Source organism: Pan troglodytes, chromosome 14 (genome assembly GCF_028858775.2).
Source record: "Pan troglodytes isolate AG18354 chromosome 14, NHGRI_mPanTro3-v2.0_pri, whole genome shotgun sequence".
Lineage (NCBI taxonomy): Eukaryota > Metazoa > Chordata > Mammalia > Primates > Hominidae > Pan > Pan troglodytes.
This window is the reverse complement of record NC_072412.2, coordinates 106,131,994-106,152,103: the sequence shown is the minus strand read 5'-3', so window position 1 is coordinate 106,152,103 and position 20,110 is coordinate 106,131,994. Positions and strand designations below refer to the sequence as shown.

The window sequence follows — 20,110 nt, the reverse complement described above, 5'->3', positions numbered from 1 at the left end:
ACCAAACATTTACAGAATTCACACCAGTCCTCCTGAAACTCTTCTAAAGAATGAAGAAGAAGGAACATTTCAGTGTTGAGCATCACCCTGATACTAAGGCCAAAGACACTCCAAGAAAGAAAACTACAGACTAATATTCTTGATGAAGATCGATGCCAAAATCCTAAACAACACACTAGCAAACAGAAATCAACAACACATTAAAAGGATTATATGCAATGGCCAAGTGGGATTTATTCCTGGAATGCAAGGATGTTTCAATATAAGAAAATCAATCAATGTAATACACTACATTAACAGAATGAAGGAAAAAACACACAGTCACTTCAATTGATACAGAAAAAGCATTTGACAAGATTCAACACAACTTCATGATTTAAAAACACTCAACAAAGGAACAGAAGGAAATTACCTCAACATCATAAAGGCAGTATATGAAAAGCCCACAGCTAACATGATACTCAGTGATGCCAGAATGAAAGCTTTTCTTCTGAGATGAGGAACAAGAAAAGGATGCTGCTTTCATCAGTTCTGTTGAACATAGTTCTGGGAGTCCTAGCTGGAGCAATCAGGCAAGAAAAAGAAATTTAAAAGGCATCCAAGTCAGAGGTAAGAAGTAAAATTAACTATTTGTAAACAATATGGTCCTGTATAGAAAATGTAAACATTTCACCTTAAAACTTTTAGAACTAATAAGCAAATTCAGTGAAGTTGCAGGAGACAAAATTCACACAAATAATTATTGCATTTTTATACACTAACAATAAGCAATCTGAAAAGACAAACTATTCCATTTATGATAGCATCAAAAAGAATAAAATACTTAGGAATAAACTTAACCAAGCAGGCAAGATGTGTACACTGAAAAGTACAACACATTGCTGAAAGCAATTAAAGAGGACACAAATAAATGGAAAGACATCCCATGTTCATGGATTGGAAGACAATATTCTTCAGATGTCAATACTTCCTAAAGTGATCTACAGATTAATGCAGTCCTTTAATGCAGAAAGAGGAAAACCCAATCCAAAAATTTATATGGAAATATCAAAGGACCTTAAATAGACAATGTGATCTTGGAAAAGAACCATGTTGGAGGTCTCATACTTCCTGACTTCAAAACTTACCATAAAGTTACTGTAATCAAAATAGCATAGAACAGGAATTCCTCCTTATCTGTGGTTTTGCTTTCCATGGTTATTGTTTAATGGGTACAAAGTTTCAGTTTTGCAAGATGAAAAGGTTCTGGAGACCTTTTTCACAACTCAAATATACTTAACACTACTGAACTGAACACTTAAAAATAGTTATGATAAATTTTATGTTATGTGTATTTTATCACAATTTTTAAAACTCCACAAATTAAAAAACAGGAAATACAGAGAAGGATTTGGTTTATCAGATAAAATTTAAAACAAGTAGGGAACAAAAAGCATAGGGAAGTGTGTAGGGTGCTTTGCAAACCATCTCTGCCATTGCAGAGCCTGAGTCCTCCACCATACTTGACAGGGTCACCTCCCTTGGGCCTTGGGGTCAGTGCAAGTGACAGAGCCAGAGAGGCTTTTGGAGTCCAGCAGGCCCAGGTTCAGTTCCTGCTGCTGCCTCTCACCAGCTTCGGGCCAGAGCCCTCATCTTAGTTTCTTCATCTGTTAAATGAAGGTAATACCACCTACTTTACAGAGTTGAGAGCATTAAATAAACTGAGATGACACAGGCTACTTAGTGCGGGGCCCAGTACACCCAGGTGAACCTCGGTCGTCGGTAAGCAAGGTCCCAGAAGTCCTCCCTGGGAATTAGCCTTCTTCAGAAACACCATCCTCCAACTCTCTTCTCCTCCTACCTCTGTCCTAAGCCTGCTTGTCCACTCTTGGATGAAATATTTTTCTTCCTTTGCAGTTGAATCCCCGGAATAGTGAAAACAATGACCATTGCGTGCTGAGTACCTGCTCTGTCCTGGCATCTTACAACTCTATTCCAAAGTCTGTGCTGCTTCCATAGGACTGTTCTCACTTCTTTCCATTTTGCAAGTTCTCAGCCTGGCGGCAGTCTCCCTGCCCGAGTGGATGGTGCCACCACCTCTTACTGAAGGAGCGGTTTCTGAGGGAGAGCGCCTGTGCTGTGCAGCTGTCTCCCGCGAGGCGCCCTTTGACAAGTCTGTCTTCTGTCTCCCCTCAATGACACTGTGGCTTCATGGAGTCTCATTGCATGCCCAGCACTTAGCACAGGGCATCCCTGCATGGCTGCGTTGTTCCCTGCAAGGCTGCATTTAGGCTTTCCTTTTCCTGCAAGTGCTGCCTCGTCGTCTTTCCTTTCTCTCGTCTCAGCAGCAGGAAGAGCAAGTTCTTTCTCTGCCTCCCCGCTGCCTGGCTCCTTCAGCTATCACCAGCCATCCCCTCTACCCAGCCCTCACTCTGGTGCCACAATTGCTACTTTCCTGGCTTCTTCACGGGGACCTGACATACCCTTGAGTCTCCTGTACCTGAAGAAAACCTCCTTGCCATCCTTCTAAGCAAGCAGTTTCTGTCTTGTCGCTTCCTTTCTGGCTCACATCAAGTCTCTCAGAGGAAGGGGCTAGGGCTGGCGGTGCAGCAAGGGAGAAGACAGGGAGGACAGGCCCTGTGTCCAGCTTCCTCCTAAATGCTACTCAAACGACCCACAAGGACAGTGGAGGAAAGCGGGCGACACGCTTCTGGAAGACGGAAAACAGAAGTGAGTGACAGCGGACTTAACCTAGAGACACCCAAAACTTAAGCTCCTGCACAGTGAGAGGCTGACAAGTAGTCAGCTGAGCAGTGTCTGCAACGCTGGAGGAGTCCAGAGCCGCAGGCCACAGAGGCAAGGACAGGCCAAGACACGGAAAGGCTGGGAGTGTGCACAAGGTGCAGGGAGACCCCACTGCTTCCCCTCACACCTGGCAGAGGATGGCGGGTTCCTTTCTGGAGAGCTTGACAAGAACACCTCTGTGCTGGGGACACAGGCCTAGCTGAGTGGCGGTGAGGTGGCACCCTGAAAACAAGCATTGGGGGAAAGTCTGCAGAGCTCCCAGCGCCGCTCCCCAGAGTCCCGTGTGAGGCCTGCCACCTGACAGCTCAGCCTCACTTCCAAAGAGTGGCTCAGCTTTCCCAGCCAAGATCACATGTGAAGAAAATCTCTTGAAACACAGATACCAAAACAGAGAAAAGAGGGAGTTAGAGAAATGGAGGCAATGAAGGGAATGAAGAAAACTTAAAAAAAAAAAAAAAAAAAGTATTGAGCCTGTGAATGAACAAGAAGTTGAAAAAAAACACACAACAAGAAAAATATATTGGAAATAAATATCATGGCAAAAAAATTTTTAATAGAAGAAATGCAAGATAAAGCAGAATATAATATAGACCTGGAGGAAAGGAGAAAATATAAGAACATTGGAGGCTGAAGTCAGGACCTCCACTGCCGGAATATTGGGAGAGCCAGAAACAGAACAAAGAGGAAGGAGGGGGAAGAAAATGCCCCCGTGATCCAGGATAAGGAGCATTCAGATCAAAATTCCAGCACAATCAATGAAAACAGAGTCTACATCATCAGAAAATTCTAGAATCTGAGGGATAAAAGGAAGCCCTTAAGAGCCTCCAGGGAAGAGCTCGAGTCACACACACAGGGGACCTGGATCACAGCGCACTGACTTCTCCGCAAGAACTCGGAAAGTTAGACGACAATGAAGAAATGTCTTTAAAGTTCTGAGGGAAATGATTTCCAGAATCCTCTACGCAGCCATGTTATTAACCAAAAGTGGGAGAGAATACACTTCAGCAAAATGTGGCCAACATCCCAGCCAGAGGACGGGACAGGAATGAGGGTGGCCTGGATGGCAGCGACACAGAGAGCCCAGACTAGAGCTGGTAGGGAGGACCTTCCAGCGGATGGTCAGGACCCGGGTTCTGGCCATGCTCTCAGAAACTGCGAGGCTGAATTACAATCCTAGAAACTAAGCGAAATGCAAAACAAAACAAAAAACAAACTTGAAGCAATTTTTAATTTCAAGAAAAACATAAAGTTGTCCAAGAAAGGAAATGTAATCATAGTATGCTCTGTGTCTTAGCCAAGAGCCGTGTTTGCATGGTTCTAATGCCGAAATAGATCTGGGTCTGACCCAAAACTATGATGAGTCTGTTGGGAGGATGGCGGGATGTGGTAGGAGAGCCAAGGGTCAGGCTTCTACAGTGATGACAGCAGCGGCACACGCTACATGTCAGCAGATCACACAGGACCACGTGTGTTGGTACCCACCGCGGTCTCTGAGGCAGGCTGCTACTGTGACTTCAGTTTACAGTTGAGGAAGCTGAGGCACAGAGAGGTTATATGATCTGCCTAAAGTCACACAGTTAAAGTCTGTGCTTTAGAACCACTATGCTCACCCACTTTTTGAGTAGAAGGGCAAGATATGATTTAAGACATCAAGAAGTAGCAGCGTAAGTAACAATATGGAGATAAATGCTGAACACAACAGTTAAAAGCCTTAAAAGTGTTGCCTCCAGGGAGTGGAAAGGGGTAGGAAACTTCATTTTTCTTACAAAGCAATCTATTGACATTTTGGACACATGCCATTTTAAAAAACTGCATCAGGGAAAGCCAGGCAGGCACCTGGCAGTGGAGAGCTGGTCTGCAGTGTGACTACGGCCCTGCCCGGCTGGCTGGTCCTAGATCGCCACCAGCCTGGGACTCGGCTTCCTCACCTGCAGGTGCTGGACCAAACAGTTTCCAAGTTCTCTTCTGGCTCTTCATGTTCCAGCAACAAACAAGACCAGTGATTTAGAGAGCACGTGTGCTATAACGACAACCAGACAGAGTGATGTGACAGACTGAGTAGGCCCTGCCTACTACTCCTGCACCCTCCAGGTCAGGCGCTGGTCGGGGCAGGAGCCACCTGGATGAGGGGAGAGAGGGTGCAGGAGATGAGGTGGGAGAGTTAAGTCTGCAGCAGGAGATTGACAAGGACCCTCTGGGTGGTGCACTGGGGGCAGGATCCAGGGGAACAAAGACAACAGGGATGCAGGCAGGCATTGGAGGGGAGAGCAGGTTGGGAGACGTGGCAGGGGAAGCGCTGATGGGTCTCACTGGGGGCTGGGATGCAGGTGTGGGGAGGGACATGAGTCCTTCCAAATGCTGAGTCCCCAAGGCAGCTGCACAGCAGGATCCAAACCATCATCGCCCCCCAGGTGCTCATCTTTTGGGATAGCTCCTTGCCCGCTGTTGTAGACAGCCGCTTCCATCCAGTGCCCTCTCCAGACACCAGCGCTGCTCTCAGCCGGTGCCTTTTGTCATTTTCACGTACACCCCCGCTCGTTTTCCCCAGCAGCCGAGTCCTGGCAATTTTAGGCCTGAGCACTTGCCTCTTCTCTTCCTCAGTACCGTCCTACCCCAGGTTCTCCTTAATTCACATCTCAACTTTCCTATCCCAGCATGCCCCCCAGGTCTAATCTGTGTCCGCACACTGGGAAGGGTGTCCCAGGGCTATCACATGGCCAGGCCCACAGGGCGCACGTATCTGGCTAGCCTTGTGTTTTTCCCACGGCCACACCTTTCCTAGTGCAATGTGCCTGAAGTCTGGGGAATACTGTTGTTGCACAGGCTGGTGATAGAACCAAGAGGCAGCAGACGTGCCTCTTGAGCAAAATGAGGCCTAGAATCCCCCAGAGCAGCTCTTGTTTGCTGAGAAGAAAACAGAAGTCCCATGAGTTCAGTGTGACTTCTTCAGTTTCTTCAGGGTCCACTTGTCCACATGATTGGTGGCAAGTGTGGTGTCCAGGGCCATTTCTGGCGGGTCACGAGCTGCTGCTGGTTCCTGGATAGCCGCATTTGTTTTCCTGCACCTGCAGTCCCGTCTGCAAAGCCCATCTCAAGGAGTCGCCCCACAGGCTGTCACCTCATGGCGGGGGCACACAGGGCAGCGGAGCGAGGGGCCGGGGAGAGCGGCCCCCACCCCTTTAATGTTCATTTCCATTTTTGTTTGAGTCACTTTCACGCAAATCACTTCTGTCCTTATGTAACAGTCTGTGGCCCAGACCCAGGCAAGTGGTAAATATTTACCTTCACGCTGGAGCCAAGATCGCTGCGGGGAGTCCCGTGAAGCACCACTGCCCTCTAAGACCTTGGAAAGGGAAACACCAGAAGGTGTGGGTGCTGAGCTCCGCTGCGTCAGACTGCCAGGACCTGAGTAGAACTCCGTGCTGAAACCTGGGTTCTCACTGCAGCTGGATAGGAGGTGGTTACAAAATTATATGTATTTTTAGGGTTATTTCTAATTTTTCTCTAATAGTTATTGGCAATTTTCAAAGTCCTTTAAGAAACATTGAAAACTGCTCAAGAAAATGGCAGTTCTGCAGGGCTCAGGTAGCAGGGCAGGCTGTTGGGACAGGTTTGACAGACTGTCCTAATACAAGGAGTGCCTTTTCCCAGATCAGCAGCTCTAGAGGGTGGCGGCCTTGCCTGGAACCTCCGAAACCTCCGCGCCCACCACACAAGGGCTGAGAACAGTGAGGTACGGGCTGTGCTGGGCTCAGGAGCAGGGGTAGTTGCTCACCTGGACAGGGTGTGTCTAGGAGGGCCATACTAGGGCCTGGACAGGGCGTCTTCTGGCCTTGAGCTGCTACGATGGGGGTAGGAGTTGGGAAGGGTGGAAGGCTGGTGCCCTCAGGGAGTCGGGGAGGCTGCGCAATCAGCAGGTCAGGACTGTGTTCCTCAGAGAAGGGTGGCCTGTGCAGGCGAGGCAGGGCTGCCCCTGCAGGGCTGAGGAACATTAGTCCATCCAGGTGGTGTGGGGAGGCTGAGGGCACGGTACTCCTGCCCAGAACGCAGGTGTCCTGTCTGCTACAGACACATCAAGGAAGTCACCAATGTGTGCCCCTTTCTCTAGCCTAGGGATTGGCAAACCCAAAAACACCATGCCCACAGGTTAGAGCCGACCTGGTGCCCGTTTGTGAACAGCCCACAAGCTAGGAATGGCTTTCACATGTTTAAATGGCCGAAAGTCAAAATATCTCATGATGTGTGAAAACTGTAGGCCATTCTCATCTGCGTCGGTAAGTAACGCCTTATCTGAGCACAGCCAGGCGCATTCAGGTGGTGCGGCCCCAGTGGAGGCTCTGTGGGCCGGGAGCCACGTCCCAGGTGCAGACACAGAGCTCCCACTGCGGGCTGACCTGTGGCTTCCCCTCTCCCCGCAGCTCTGCCCGGATGGCCCTAGTCTTCGTGTACGGCACCCTGAAGCGGGGTCAGCCCAACCACAGGGTCCTGCGGGACTGCGCCCACGGCTCCGCAGCCTTTCGGGCGCGCGGCCGCACGCTGGAGCCCTACCCGTTGGTGATCGCGGGGGAGCACAACATCCCGTGGCTGCTGCACCTGCCCGGCTCGGGGCGCCGCGTGGAGGGCGAGGTCTACGCGGTAGACGAGCGGATGCTGCGCTTTCTGGATGACTTCGAGAGTTGCCCGGCCCTGTATCAGCGCACGGTGCTGCGGGTACAGCTGCTGGAGGACCGGGCCCCGGGCGCAGAGGAGCCGCCAGCGCCCACCGCGGTGCAGTGCTTCGTGTACAGCAGGGCCACCTTCCCGCCGGAGTGGGCCCAGCTCCCGCACCATGACAGCTACGACTCCGAGGGGCCGCACGGGCTGCGCTACAACCCCCGGGAGAACAGATAAGGGGGACGGAGCAGGGTGGGCCTAGGTTTGAGAGCCCTGGGGCTCCAAGATGCGCCCAGCCCATGCTGGGTGAAGGCGGAAGCAGAACAGGGCCCTTTCCAACGAATCTGCGGGAAAAGGAACCAATCTTTCAGTGGCAGCTGATTTTACAAATAATGTTGAGATACGAATAGCAAGGTGCTTCCCTCCCATCTTTCTACCTGGTAAGAAAAATTTAGGATTTTAACTCCCCTAAATGACATTTAGAGAACTCGTGTTATGCCTAATTCTTCTTCCTCCTCGTGTTGTTTCTGCTGTTGGCTCTGCTTTGAGCTCAAGATAATATTTAGGATCAGTGTAAAGACTTGGTGTTGCCGCTAGATTTTAGCAGCCCTACTATACTGATTCTGGCCTGTAACACCCGAGAAAGCCGATTTTACACGGCTGGGTAGAATTTGTAAAAAAGATCCACAGGGCAAGCATGCTGTAGATCAGAGTGTGTATAGCACCATTCTTCCTAATTTTCAGATCAAGCTTCACAGCAAATATTAAAGATTATTTAAATTTGAAGTCGATGTTTTGGGAAATCAGATATAAAAGTGTTGGTACTGTGTTTGACCCCCACGTTTTTTGGTATACTTATTTGGTAGAAGGTTCTTTACATTCTGATCTAGCAAAATAATGAACACCCACTTGCTGGTAGACACAGCTGAGCGCCCGGACTTCAAGTGGAAGTTTATCTGAGCCCAGATCTCAGTAGCCAGACCCCGTCCCTGCCCCCTGAAGGGAGAGCATTTGGGGGTGGGTCCTTTCAAAGAAGAGCCAATGCATTAGTAATTTGTTCTTCAGGCCTGACAGAAGCTTAGCTTCCAAATACAAACAGCACTTAAAATAATTTTAGCAAGGCACGAAGTACCAATTACTACCCACCTCCATCTGATAATTGTCAGCATCGATTCAACTCGGTGCACGGCTCTTTGCTTCTGCTTCCCAGCAAAGTCTGAAATGTATTCCAAGAATTTCAGAACCAAATGAAAATGCAGCTGCTGTGATCCTTAGTAACCTCATTCTCCGCTGGGAGAGCTCACTTACTCTTCAACTTAATGGCAGACTGTGATCGCTAACTGCATCTGGCACAAAAACATGATCATTATTTTTAGCTTCTTTTGCTTAATTGGAAATTTGCTTCACAAAAAACACAAAAAGGCTAGGCTGGGTCTCAGCTGATGAGCTCGTGGCGGCCCTGTGCTTGATGAGGGCGGTGAGGCAGCCCAAGCTCCTCGTGACTGCCCCGGCTTGTGCAATGGGGAAGGGACCAGGCAGTGCGCTCATCCTCAAAACAAACAAAAACAGTGGAGAGAGCACCCCCCAGCCAACCAGGAAGCTTCAGGGTGACCTCCAGGGGGGGTCAGCCACCAACAGTACACCTACATAGAGACACAGCAGGAAAGGGATTGCCAAAATCTGCATTTGCAGTCTCTGGTCCTTAGGAAGTTTTGAAAATCAGCACCAGGAGTGAGGGCCTCACTTCTAGAAGTAGTAAGGCAATCAGATGAAAAAATGGCAAGTGCTAATTTAATAATGCAAGGCAGAGAACTGACATTTATATCAATCTCTTAAAAGGATCACAAAGAAATGCTGGTAGTCTACTGGCAGAGCCTGTCGCCTATGTGTACATTGTCTTCATTCAAAGAAAGGGCAAACTAATATTTAGACAAATGCTCAGTTTTATTGATTTAATTTTGACACTAGGAAATCTCACAGCAGAAGTACAAATCATATGTACAAGTATTTATATCAATGAAAATTTCCATTGGTGATTTTTTGGCAGAATATTGGTCTTGACTCTGTGGAATAAATGACGACGTAAACGTAGCTGCACAGGGGTGTTCCTGTATAATGCTTGAATCAATTGTGTGTGAAAGCATCATGCAAATGGCTAATTAAATTGGGTGATGACTGAAAGGTTATAAATCCTTCATTCCAGCTCCACGAGCAGATCCCCTTCTCCAACTGTGTCTCCAGCTTGACAGTGCACAGATTTCACCTTGAATTTTGAAAAATGCAGGGGGAGGGGAGAGTAAGAATCAGTAACCAGAACCAAGAGGCGGCAGGCTCCTAATCCATTTCTAAAAATGCACAGTCCTGCAAGCTCAGCAGCGCAGGGACAAGCCACCCCACCAGAGCCCATCGAAGGGACCCTGGTGAACAGGGAGGCGCCACGGTGGCCGTGGCTCACCCCTCCCCTTTCCCGTCTCCTCTGTCCTCGGCACCCTCACAGTGGCTGGCCTGAGGGCTACTCTCCGGAGCATTTGCGCTGTGGCCTGTGCTGTAGCACCATCAGGTCTAGGCAGGCTCTTCACTGCCAGGTGAGTTCTAACCCCTAGCCTCCCTCTCTGTGGTTTTTAGGTTGTGGAAATGTTCTCTGAGAATTAATGGAATACTTAGTGTAAAAGAAAAAAGGAACAAAACACACGACAGTCAGATCAGCTGCTGAGTAAGACGAGGACCTCCCTAGCCTGACGGGAAATGGAGTCCTTGGCAGGTGGGGCTGTGCGGTCGCCCTTTCCAGCACCATGGGTGTGTGGAACTGTGCCTTTTTGTCCTACCGGTTTCAGTCAATCTTTATCAAGTTTTGCTTTCCGAAATTTGTGTTCTGACTTAAAATTAGCAAGGAGGGGCTTGAGGTGGGGAAGAGACAGTCATTTGACTTCTTGGAGGCTCTCGCTTGGGCCTGAAAATGAAAAATGGATTAGAACTAATCGGCCACTGCAGATGCTGCTTGGACTGAAAAGGCTGCTTTCCACAATGCTCCTGCCTCCATTTAGCAGCCCTACTAGAGGACGCAGTGTTAGTGATGCAGCGATGACCAGAGTAGAGGATCTGTTTCCTTTGTGAACTTTTTTTCTCTGGGAGGAAAAGTGGCCTCGCAGGTAGGAACCAGGGCCTGCTACTTTGCACGGGGGCTTCGGGCCACTTCTGCTCTTCTTGGCTGGGTTGGAACTGAGGCCTGGGGATGGGGAGAGGTGAACAGACTGCACAGGAAGACTCCAACCAGGAGGGCCGAGGGAGACCCAGGCCACGAGGACAGGAAACCTCCTACCACATGGCACCATGCCCCTTCAGGGAACTGAGGCCAAGGTCATTTCTGCATTAGCACCTCAGACCTGCCGCACAGGGCCCTTGGCATGTGGCGGACACACATTCTCGGTCCCCCACACCTAGGCCAAGTTCTCATCATGGATGGATGTCGTGACACTAGGGCAGCACAAATGTTAAATCCCAAAGAACAGATAAAATTTTTACATGAACAGAAACCAACATTTTCTTGTTTACTTTTTAAAAAAGTAATTTAGAAAGAATTCCTTAAAAACACCACAAATCATGTCATTCTACTCTCCACACCACACCAGCACAGTGCAACTGTCCACACCCCTCCAGACCGGCGGGCTGGGCTCAGGAGCCCCTGGCATACACCTGGGCCTCTGTTCTCCCAGCCGGGACCAGGCATGACATCCCCGCTGCCCCTTCTCTGAGAATCCATTTCATTGCCTTCTGCAGTGACAGAGCATGAGACAGAGGTTGTGTGTCTCTCTGATGCAAACCTGGTTATGAACTGATGGATCTCTCTTTGCACCTGATGTCCCCAAGGCATGGCCACATGCAGAACACGGCCAGCCTTGCGCTTCCTATCATGCTCTCCCATGCAGACACTTCCAAACCACAACGGCCCTCAGAAAAGGATCATTTACCTACTAACGGCATCTTTTCAGTCTTTTTAGTCACAGGAAGAATAATGAAGTTACTGCTTAAAAGGACTTTTCTATCTTCAAGAAAAAAATACACTTAAGTTTCACTATGAATGAATTTCAGTACTAATATTTTTTTCTCCCTAAATAATTAAGTCCCACATGTACATGGGGTTTTGGCTTCTCTTGATCTGCAACTGAATTGTTCCCTTTGTAGAGAAATCGTCTTGAAGAGTTACATTAATTTTTGCAATCTGTAAAACCATTTGCTGCTGTGTCATCTAAGTCTCAGATAACTAACTGCCTTCAAGACAGATGTAAACATTAAAAATTAAAGACCCCTTAATTTGAAAGACATTAAGGTGAAGAACAATTGTTCTTTGACTACCTGAACATAAAGCACAGACTTTTTGGAAGGCACGCTCTCCACGAGGCAGGGATGCATCAGGGCAGAATGGCAAAAGCTCCCAATCCTAATGTCCTCCTCTGTAGAAGCCAGGGGGAGAGGGCGCCTCTGTGGCCCTTTCCAGCCAAACCACCCACGATTCAAAAGTGGGCGTTCCTCCATCACAGGGCCGGCCTGGGCTGATGGGGACTTAGGGACTCACCGTGCCAGTTTTCCCAGCTGTCATACTATTCTGCATTTTCATGGCTTCAATCACACAAATTTCTTGACCTTCTGCTACCTGGAAAACAAAAATGGGCAGAAGTTTTAAAAGCATTCTAATTTTGCAGTAACACTTAGGAATGAAGCCATTAAGAAATTATTTGTCAAATGCCCCAAAATATGTGTCTATGAACAGCAGCAACAATCTCTAATGTTTCCTATTCCAAGCTCATCTTTAGGAACAGTAGAGAAAAGCCATTCTCTCTCTCATAAAGTCCTCGTTGGAAAAAAAAAAAAAAAATCCCTGACCCTGGAGAAGTGGGGACCCTGGCGGCGGGGCCTACCCTGGGGATCTCTGAGTCTGGCTCTGCCGCTAACAGAGGTGTTCGGAAATTGGAATGTTTTCCACTTACCTGAAATGTCCAGAATAGGCAGATCTCTACAGACAGACTCGAGGTTGCCTGGGGTTGAAGAGGGAAGGGGAGTCACTGCTGAAGGGTACAGGGTTTCTTTTGAGAGTGATAAAAATGTTCCAAAATTGATTGTGGTGACAACTACACAACTCTGAATTGACTGAAACCACTGAATCGTACATGTTAAAGGGCTAAATTGTATGTGAATTACATCTCAGTATAGCTGTTACCAAAAAAAAACCCACCACCAAATATACATATTTCTGTCTATGGTCCCGGGGAGCTGGGAACAGCTCGGCCCTGGCGCCACGAGGACCACTGTCCCATCCTCTGCAAGACACAGCGAGTACCCACAACGAGGCACAAGGCAGCTTCCGGAAAACTCTCCAGACACAGGAATGACTTCCAGAGCTACATGCATTCCATGCTAGGAGACTGGGAGCGCCCACGGGCCTTTGCTCAGACTGCGTTCAGAACTTGCCTTTCATCCTGAGGGGCAGCCAGGCTGAGCTGGGTTAAGCCCACTGGCGTTAAGCGCGAGGCTTCCCTGCAGGAGTGAGCTGCAGCTGAAAACCATGCTGCGCACTCACTCCGCTCTGCCCCGATGGGTCAGTGTCCTGAGCCGGCCAGGTTCTTCTTTGGCCTCCCAGTCTTTGAAACGGGCAAGTCCAGGTTCCTAGGGCAATGGCTATGTGGTGTGGGTGGGTGTCCTGGCATGGGGCTCCTGGCCCCTCCCACCACTGTGGCCATATTCGTCCAATGCCTCAGAAGCGCCTAGAGAATGTTCTTTCCTGAAATCCCCAGATGATCTCCAAGTCCCCCTCTGGGCCCCCCGTGTGGCGCAAGCTGTCTTGCTGGCACTCTGGAGCGCCTGAGCCGATGTACTCTTTTCCTCTGCTGTTCAGGTGGTGGGCTGCTTTTTCCTGGCACAGAAATATAGGAAGAGAGACGATGCCAAGGCTTCGGCGCTGGCACGAAGGAGAGACACCGCGCTGAGGAGCTGGGCCTGGAAGCGCTGCCCGCGCTGCCCTTTTTGATTCATTTTCACCTGGCATCTGCATTCCAGGGAGAGCGAAGAATCGGCCTCGAGGGCTGTTTGCAGGGGGAAGGGAGGGGCAGCGCAGAGACAATGCGGAGGCCCCCATCAGGGGTGTCAGAACGGTCACTCCCTCCAGTTGGCATTTTAGAGCCTTTTTTCTCTCTTCAAAGGCAGGCAAAGACCAGGGAATCCAGGAGCAGGTCCAGTTCACTGCAGCACACCTGCCAGCCAGCTCCACACAGGGGACCCTGGAAGCCTGGCCGTGTCCTCTTAGAAGCTGGACTCACTGCGACCGACTCTGACCTAGGACTGAGCACTCAGGCAACAGGACCGGGGACTCTCTGGGAAGTGGATCTGAGACTCAACAGAACATAGTAGAAATGCCGTCCAAAAATGAGGAATCCACTCTCCCGCTCTGGGCACTGTTCTCTCTCCAGGTGGAGGAGCTTCCTGGGGACTGCCTGCCGGCCTCCCACACACCCACCCAGCCCTTCCTCTGCAGGCATCTGAGGGCCCAGGACTGGCCAGAGCCCCGTCCTCCCGCCAAGTACATTGGCTTCACATGGGTGGCACAGCCCCTACCCTCTCTGCCAGTAGGTGTGCCCTTCCACCACACGTCCCCTCCCATCCCCTTGCTCGGAATCTGCGGGCCAGACAGGCAGACAGCTCCTGCTTCTGTTTTACAGGATCTTCAAGTGAGCGCGTTAGCAACTAAACTGCAAATATGAAGAAATGCAGCCTGGGGATTTCCCAAGGTCACGCCAGGGGCAAAGGCCAGCCTGACCTGGCTACAGCTCTACTCTGGGCCCCGCCAGGGCCTGGGAGCAAGTGGGTGGTGGACAGGAGCTTAAGGGGCTCTGCTGTGGCTGCCACTGACCATCTTTCTGGCTGGCTCTGTGCTTCTAATGTGGGCAATTTGCAAAGAGGTAATGCACAGGTAACTGCAAGTGCTGGGTCCCCAGCTGTTCATCAGAACAAAACCTCGGATTTAGCCCGAGACAATCAGGAAAAGTGGGGAGGCCTGAAATTCAAATAGTCCTTCCGTCTGATTGTGAGAGTCCGGCAATTCAATTCAAAGGACTTTAAAGAAGGCGTGTCCCCACTGAAGCGATCCCATCTTCTGCCCCATCCAAGCACAGCACTGAATCATAGAATTAGATCCTCCCTGCTCCATCCGCCTTTCATTCCTGTTTCCCCTCCCTAGTTCCTCTCGTGGTGTCTACTAGTCTACTTATTTAGCCCTATCCTATCTATCTTATCTGTCTGTCTGTCTATCTATCTATCCATCTTAGAGACAGAATCTCGGTCTATTTTATCTATCTATCTATCTATCTATCTAATCTAATCTAATCTAATCAAATCTATCTATCTATCTTAGAGACAGAATCTCGGTCTGTTGCCCAGGCTGGAGTGCAGCGGCACAATCTCAGCTCACTGCAACCTCTACCTCCCAAGTTCAAGCGATTCTTCTGCCTCAGCCTCCTGAGTAGCTGGGAATACAGGTGTGCACCACCACGCCCAGCTAATTTTTGTATTTTTAGTACAGATAGGGTATCACCACATTGGCCAGGCTGGTCTCAAACTCTTGACCTCAAGTGATCCGCCCACCTTAGCCTCCCAAAGTGCTGGGGTTACAGATGTGTGCTACTGTGCCCAGCCTAGATTATTTAGCTGTAAATGAAAAACTAAGTAACACACTTCTCTATTAATTTTGCACCATCTGTTTTGTAGACCGTTTTCCCTAATTCATCCCTAAGAGATGGTGTTTAAAAACTTCCTTCATGCCTTACAAAATAGTGAGATACATCTTGTTCAACAGAAACATGTTCTACCCCAACACACACACACACACACACACACACACACACACGAGCTTAATTGAATTTCAACTTGTTTCATCCTTTGGAAAAAATTGAGCTGGAGAACCAAATGTACAAACCAAATGTCAAAGAATGCAATGGAAACACAAACTACACCTGCCCCAGTCTGTGGGAAGAGGCTGACACTCAAGGGCATGCTCCAGGGATGGCTGGGCATTGAGCTGGGCTCCTTCCAACAATAGCAAAATGCCAGCACTCGGCCCTTGGGAGCAGGGGCTCTCACTTTAGGACTTTGGAGCCTTGCTCCCAGCAGCGCTGACTCCTGCAGAATGTGTCGCACACCATAGAGTACATGTAGGGTACACCAGGGAGCTGGGCAGTGGGCCCAATGGAAGCAACACCTTCCGGATTGCCCGGGGTGGCTGGGAAGCCAAGCATTAATTGGGTGCGCAGAGAGGGCCCTCCACCATTCCGTCTCCATCAGACGCCCCCATGTGCGGGGCCCGTTCCTGCAGGATGTGTGCGCACGCTTCTCCAACACTTTTGTGAATCATCTGATAAAGACTTAATGATTGTGACAGGATGTCTCCAATGTTGGGCTTACAAAATGGTCACAAGCCTCACAAGTCTTTTTGATGAACCTAGTGGGCCTGATGTATCTCCCCGCTCCCTGTCTAATTGGTGTAAAGTTTGGAGGCCTGAATCCTGTATCTTTCATCCAGCTTATTGCGTCCTCTCCTTTGACACGAGGTCAAGGTTCACATTCGCATCCGATTATCAGAGCGGCACTCATTAAGCAGGAGTCGGCCTTGCCCCAAACAAAGCTTGAGAGAAACCTCGGCCCATTTACTCAGCAGATTTTCGCATGTCGTGGGGGCCCGAGTGTCACCCAGCGTTGCTCTGTGCTGAAGAGCTGCAGACACCTCCAGCTGATGATGAATTGTGAGTGATGGGAATCAAATCCCGTAAAGCCAGCTGCTTGCCATGGTCGGCAAAATGACTCTAATGGATACAGGCTGCCAATTTTCCAGTTTTACTGGCAAGTCTTCCAAGTGTAATTAAGGGAAGTTATAAATGATATGGAAATCTATCAAGTTCCATTTATTTTCAGAGGACTCTTTCCCCAGAGACTTTTATCTTCAAGCTTATAGTATGCTTTGTTGTGCTAATGATTTAAACCACTTCTTATTTCTGATTAAAGCCCCCAATATCCTTCTACCAAGTTCTCTTCACTCCTTCCACAAAGATTAAAAGACAGAGAACCTTCTCCCGCACATGCCCCCTCTCAGAAAACATGCTAAGACAGGGACACATTTGGCAATGCCGATCATTCAAACTGCAGACTGCCATGACCACGAAGAACGCTCAAAGAAAGTGCAGGAAGAAAAAGAGAAGAGAACGGGGGAAAAAAGACCACCAAACATAAAAGGAAGCCCCCACAAGCACAGGCTTGAAAGCGGTGCTCAAGACCAGATATTCATCAGAAGGTGGTGTAGCTCACTAATGTTATTTGATTTGGAATAAAAGCATGAAAATGATGGCAAAGGCCTAAAATTGGAGATGTAAAGGATGACTGCACAGTATTCCATTTCTCAATTTCATCCTTCAGAGCCACAAAATGGGGGTGATACAGTGAGTGGATGAGATTTACAGTAACAGCTGTGGTCTCCCACACAAGGGAGGCCCTTCTAATGGGCTGAGGTCTGTTTGGAACAGACGGGGAGTAACAAAACAAGGTTCCCTATTAAGAGTGTGCAGTCGTATTTCTGATAAAGAAAATGACGAGGGAGTCAGGTGTCCTTTAAGACAGCCCATCCTCTTTTTGTTGCCCAAACCCAGGGCTGTTTTAAAGGTGTTATCGTTGAAATAGAGGCCAGGGGACGTTCACAGCATCGAGCCGCCCCGCCCCCAGGAAGCCCACTCTCTAGCAACTGTAAGGAATGCAGAGGAAACGGTGCCAGTGGCATATGGCTTTCCACTGTGCTAAACATTCATACAAAAGACAGGTTCATCAGTCACTGGAGTATCTGGATAAAAAATTAGCTCCTGATGGATGGTATTTTGAGCTTACCTGCTGCTAGTACATTACCAGAGAAACACAGGTTTTGAAACCCACATGACATTAGAAACTGCAGACCATGAAATACGACACGTGCAGGAGCACACAATGTACGCCAGATTATACAAAATAATAAATAAGCTATTTAAACCCTCTGCCTAAAATTGGGCCCGCTGCAAGGAACCCTGGGTCACTTCTACGCAGGCCAATTAATGCACAGCATCTGCTGTACAGAAGCAGGGCATGAAGCACTTCCGAATGATTTCGGCAATTAAAAGAAAACTGTTTCCTGCCTGTTCAGACCGCAACTGTTTCGATGCAAGAGTGAGCACAAAATCACTGCGTGCAGCTGAAAAATTAAGTCCCCTTTTTGGGGAAGAAGGGTGGGTGGGAGGAAGAATTTTTATGGAAAAAGGAGGCTTCTTTTGTTGTCCTACATTCTGTGTTTTTCTGCCAAATTAGACAGAAGGCTCGGAGGGCTTACCAGCCCGCTGCAGTTTCCACTTCTGCAACGCCGGGCCACTGGAAAAACACGGATCAATATCAGCCCTGGTGACTACGCCACAAAAGTGAAAATCCCACCATTTCATTGTTAAAGGCTGGTCTGCTTGGAACACAGGTGCCTGAATGCCACACATTTTAAGGCCCTTAGATCTGAAGAAAGGTTCAGTTAACAGTCACAAAAAAAGGCATCTCAGATTGAGTGAAAAGGCACTGCTCGCATCTGATTATATTAATAGCAACTTCCTCTGAGCCGGTAAGATAGGCTGGTAAATATCCCCTGATATTTCCTGAAGAAGAAACGTGTATTCACATCCCAACATCTTCATGTAAAGCGAGACGGGGAGGAGGCCACGGGAGTCTGCAGTATTTGAGCAAGGATGGAACCATCATCAAATTACAAAGAGAGACCAGGCGGGCAGGAGACGCCGCTCAGCCCTTTCTCCGGCTGAAGGCTCCTTTAATGGCCCATGCACGAGCGGCCTCACTCTGGAGGGCGCGGGAACCCAGGGGCCACCCGTCCAGCCCCGCTGCCGGCTCGGGACTTCAGGCACACATGCCGTCTGCCTGGTGCTCCCCTTGTCTCTCAAGTGGGGCTCCCCGGAACTGGGCAGCACCCAAGGGGCTAAGGGTAAGAGTACAGACTTGTGGCCGATATAAAACAAGTCCAGTTTCTTTTAAAATTCCTTAAAATGAAGAAAAATATGACTCCCTACTGCCCTCTAAGTTAGCTCAAAATCAGAGCCAAAGCCTACAGTTACAAAGAGAACTAGTGAAAACTGATGTCATTCACAATACCTTTGGAAATTAGCCTGGACCCTCTACCTTCGTAAAGCATGCTGCCTGAAAGCGCCCCGTGAAAGGATGATTTTTTGTAAGCTTTTATTTTTATTAAAAGAGAAAAAGATAGTTTACATCTTGGTAAGGCTGAGAATGGTCACTTATAAAAATGTTGAAAACAAAGAAAACACCTTCTACTCCCAAGCAGATCACTCCTGAAAAATCAAACGCCAAGCTTGGAGAAGACTCTCCTATAATATTTAATATACTGATCCACATAAATATTTTTTATTTTATAATTATCATTGAGTATATTCAACTGTAAAAATTCCCAGTACTAATAGATATTTTTTTACCTCCTAATCTTTTTCTGCCTCCTCTTATCTACTAATAGATATTTGTTACCTCCAACAAAAACCAACTCTTAACATTTAAAAATAAATGTTATCTGGAAAAGATTAAAAGGCCAAATCCAGGGGTAGTCATTACCTCTGAAGAAGACAGGACAGGAATGAGATGGAGGAGCTTGCCACAGGGGAAGTTCATGTTATATGTAATGTCTCATTGTTAAATAAAATTTGAAACACATATGGAAATGGTGAACGAAGGGCACAGGAGTGCTTGTTGGATTCTTCTCTGTAACTTTCTGCATGTTTGTAGTATTTCATAATTTTAAAGTCTTAAAATGTTAACAAATGCATGGATCTCTGTGTACATGCTGTGAGATACAATCTGAGGTTTGGGTGAAAACTGGCATCTTGTCAAATAAACTGCTTGAATAACTATTGCTATAAAACATATAAATTTAATTACTGCAATTATTTTGTGATTGTAAATCAAGGTATCCAGAAACTGGAAAGTCTATGAAGCAGCCAGGCTAGCCCCTCTGCCAGGGAAAGATGCAGTGAGCGAGCCTGGGCTGCATGAGGCACACAAGCGCGATGCCAGGCAAACACCCGTCGGGAGGGCCTAGCCCTGCCTTCTCGTTAGGATACGTGAGAGCTTATGAAATTTTAAAATCTTGTTTAAGAAATAAAAAATAAAGGTATCTCACCAAGTTTGCCAGTTCTCTATGGTTGGCTATAAGCTCAGTTACATGAGGCTTAGAGACAAAGGGGAGGAGGGGACGTCAGACTCTGAGATGGGATGGGGTGCCTGTGTCTTGTGGCCCTGACTGCACACCTGCTTGGGAGCCTGCCCTGTCAAAGGAGCACGTGCAAGGAGGAAACAAAATCAGGGTGAAGCGTAAGTGGTGTTGCTACCGATGCCCACCAGTGTGGTGCTTTCACTGGCACGCTGTACAGTAGGCTGTTTCTCGCCTTTAAGGCGTTGTTCACAAGAGGAACAACCGCAGACACCTCACTGTCCCCTGCTGAAGGTCAATTCCATCACGAGGTGGATCTTTTCATCTTAGCCCCACCAAAATATCCCAAAGTCTAATATCGAATGGGCTAATTCGCAAGAAAAAGCAGCAACAGGTACTTAATTT

At 48.4% G+C, this 20,110-nt stretch overlaps 2 protein-coding genes across 4 annotated transcripts in view; one reads left to right on the top strand and one right to left on the bottom strand.

Annotated features, from left to right (window-relative positions):
* Positions 1-9,618, top strand: part of GGACT (gamma-glutamylamine cyclotransferase) — a 58,091-nt gene extending 48,473 nt beyond the window's left edge. For 2 of the 3 annotated variants that reach the window (XM_003314198.6, XM_003314201.4), the window contains exon 3: positions 7,203-9,618. In XM_003314198.6, coding sequence (XP_003314246.1) covers positions 7,213-7,674 — 462 coding nt within the window. In that variant the 5' untranslated portion in view covers positions 7,203-7,212 and the 3' untranslated portion in view covers positions 7,675-9,618. Of the gene's footprint in view, positions 1-6,002; positions 6,242-7,202 lie in introns of those variants that run through there. The other variant, XM_063792627.1, reaches the window with a different exon arrangement.
* PCCA (propionyl-CoA carboxylase subunit alpha) overlaps positions 9,363-20,110 on the bottom strand; it is a 446,563-nt gene continuing 435,815 nt past the window's right edge. Inside the window, exons 23-24 of the mRNA XM_001149000.7 lie at positions 12,011-12,088; positions 9,363-9,700 (exon numbers count right to left, since the gene is read on the bottom strand). Coding sequence (XP_001149000.5) covers positions 9,632-9,700; positions 12,011-12,088 — 147 coding nt within the window. The 3' untranslated portion in view covers positions 9,363-9,631. The remainder of the gene's footprint in view (positions 9,701-12,010; positions 12,089-20,110) is intronic.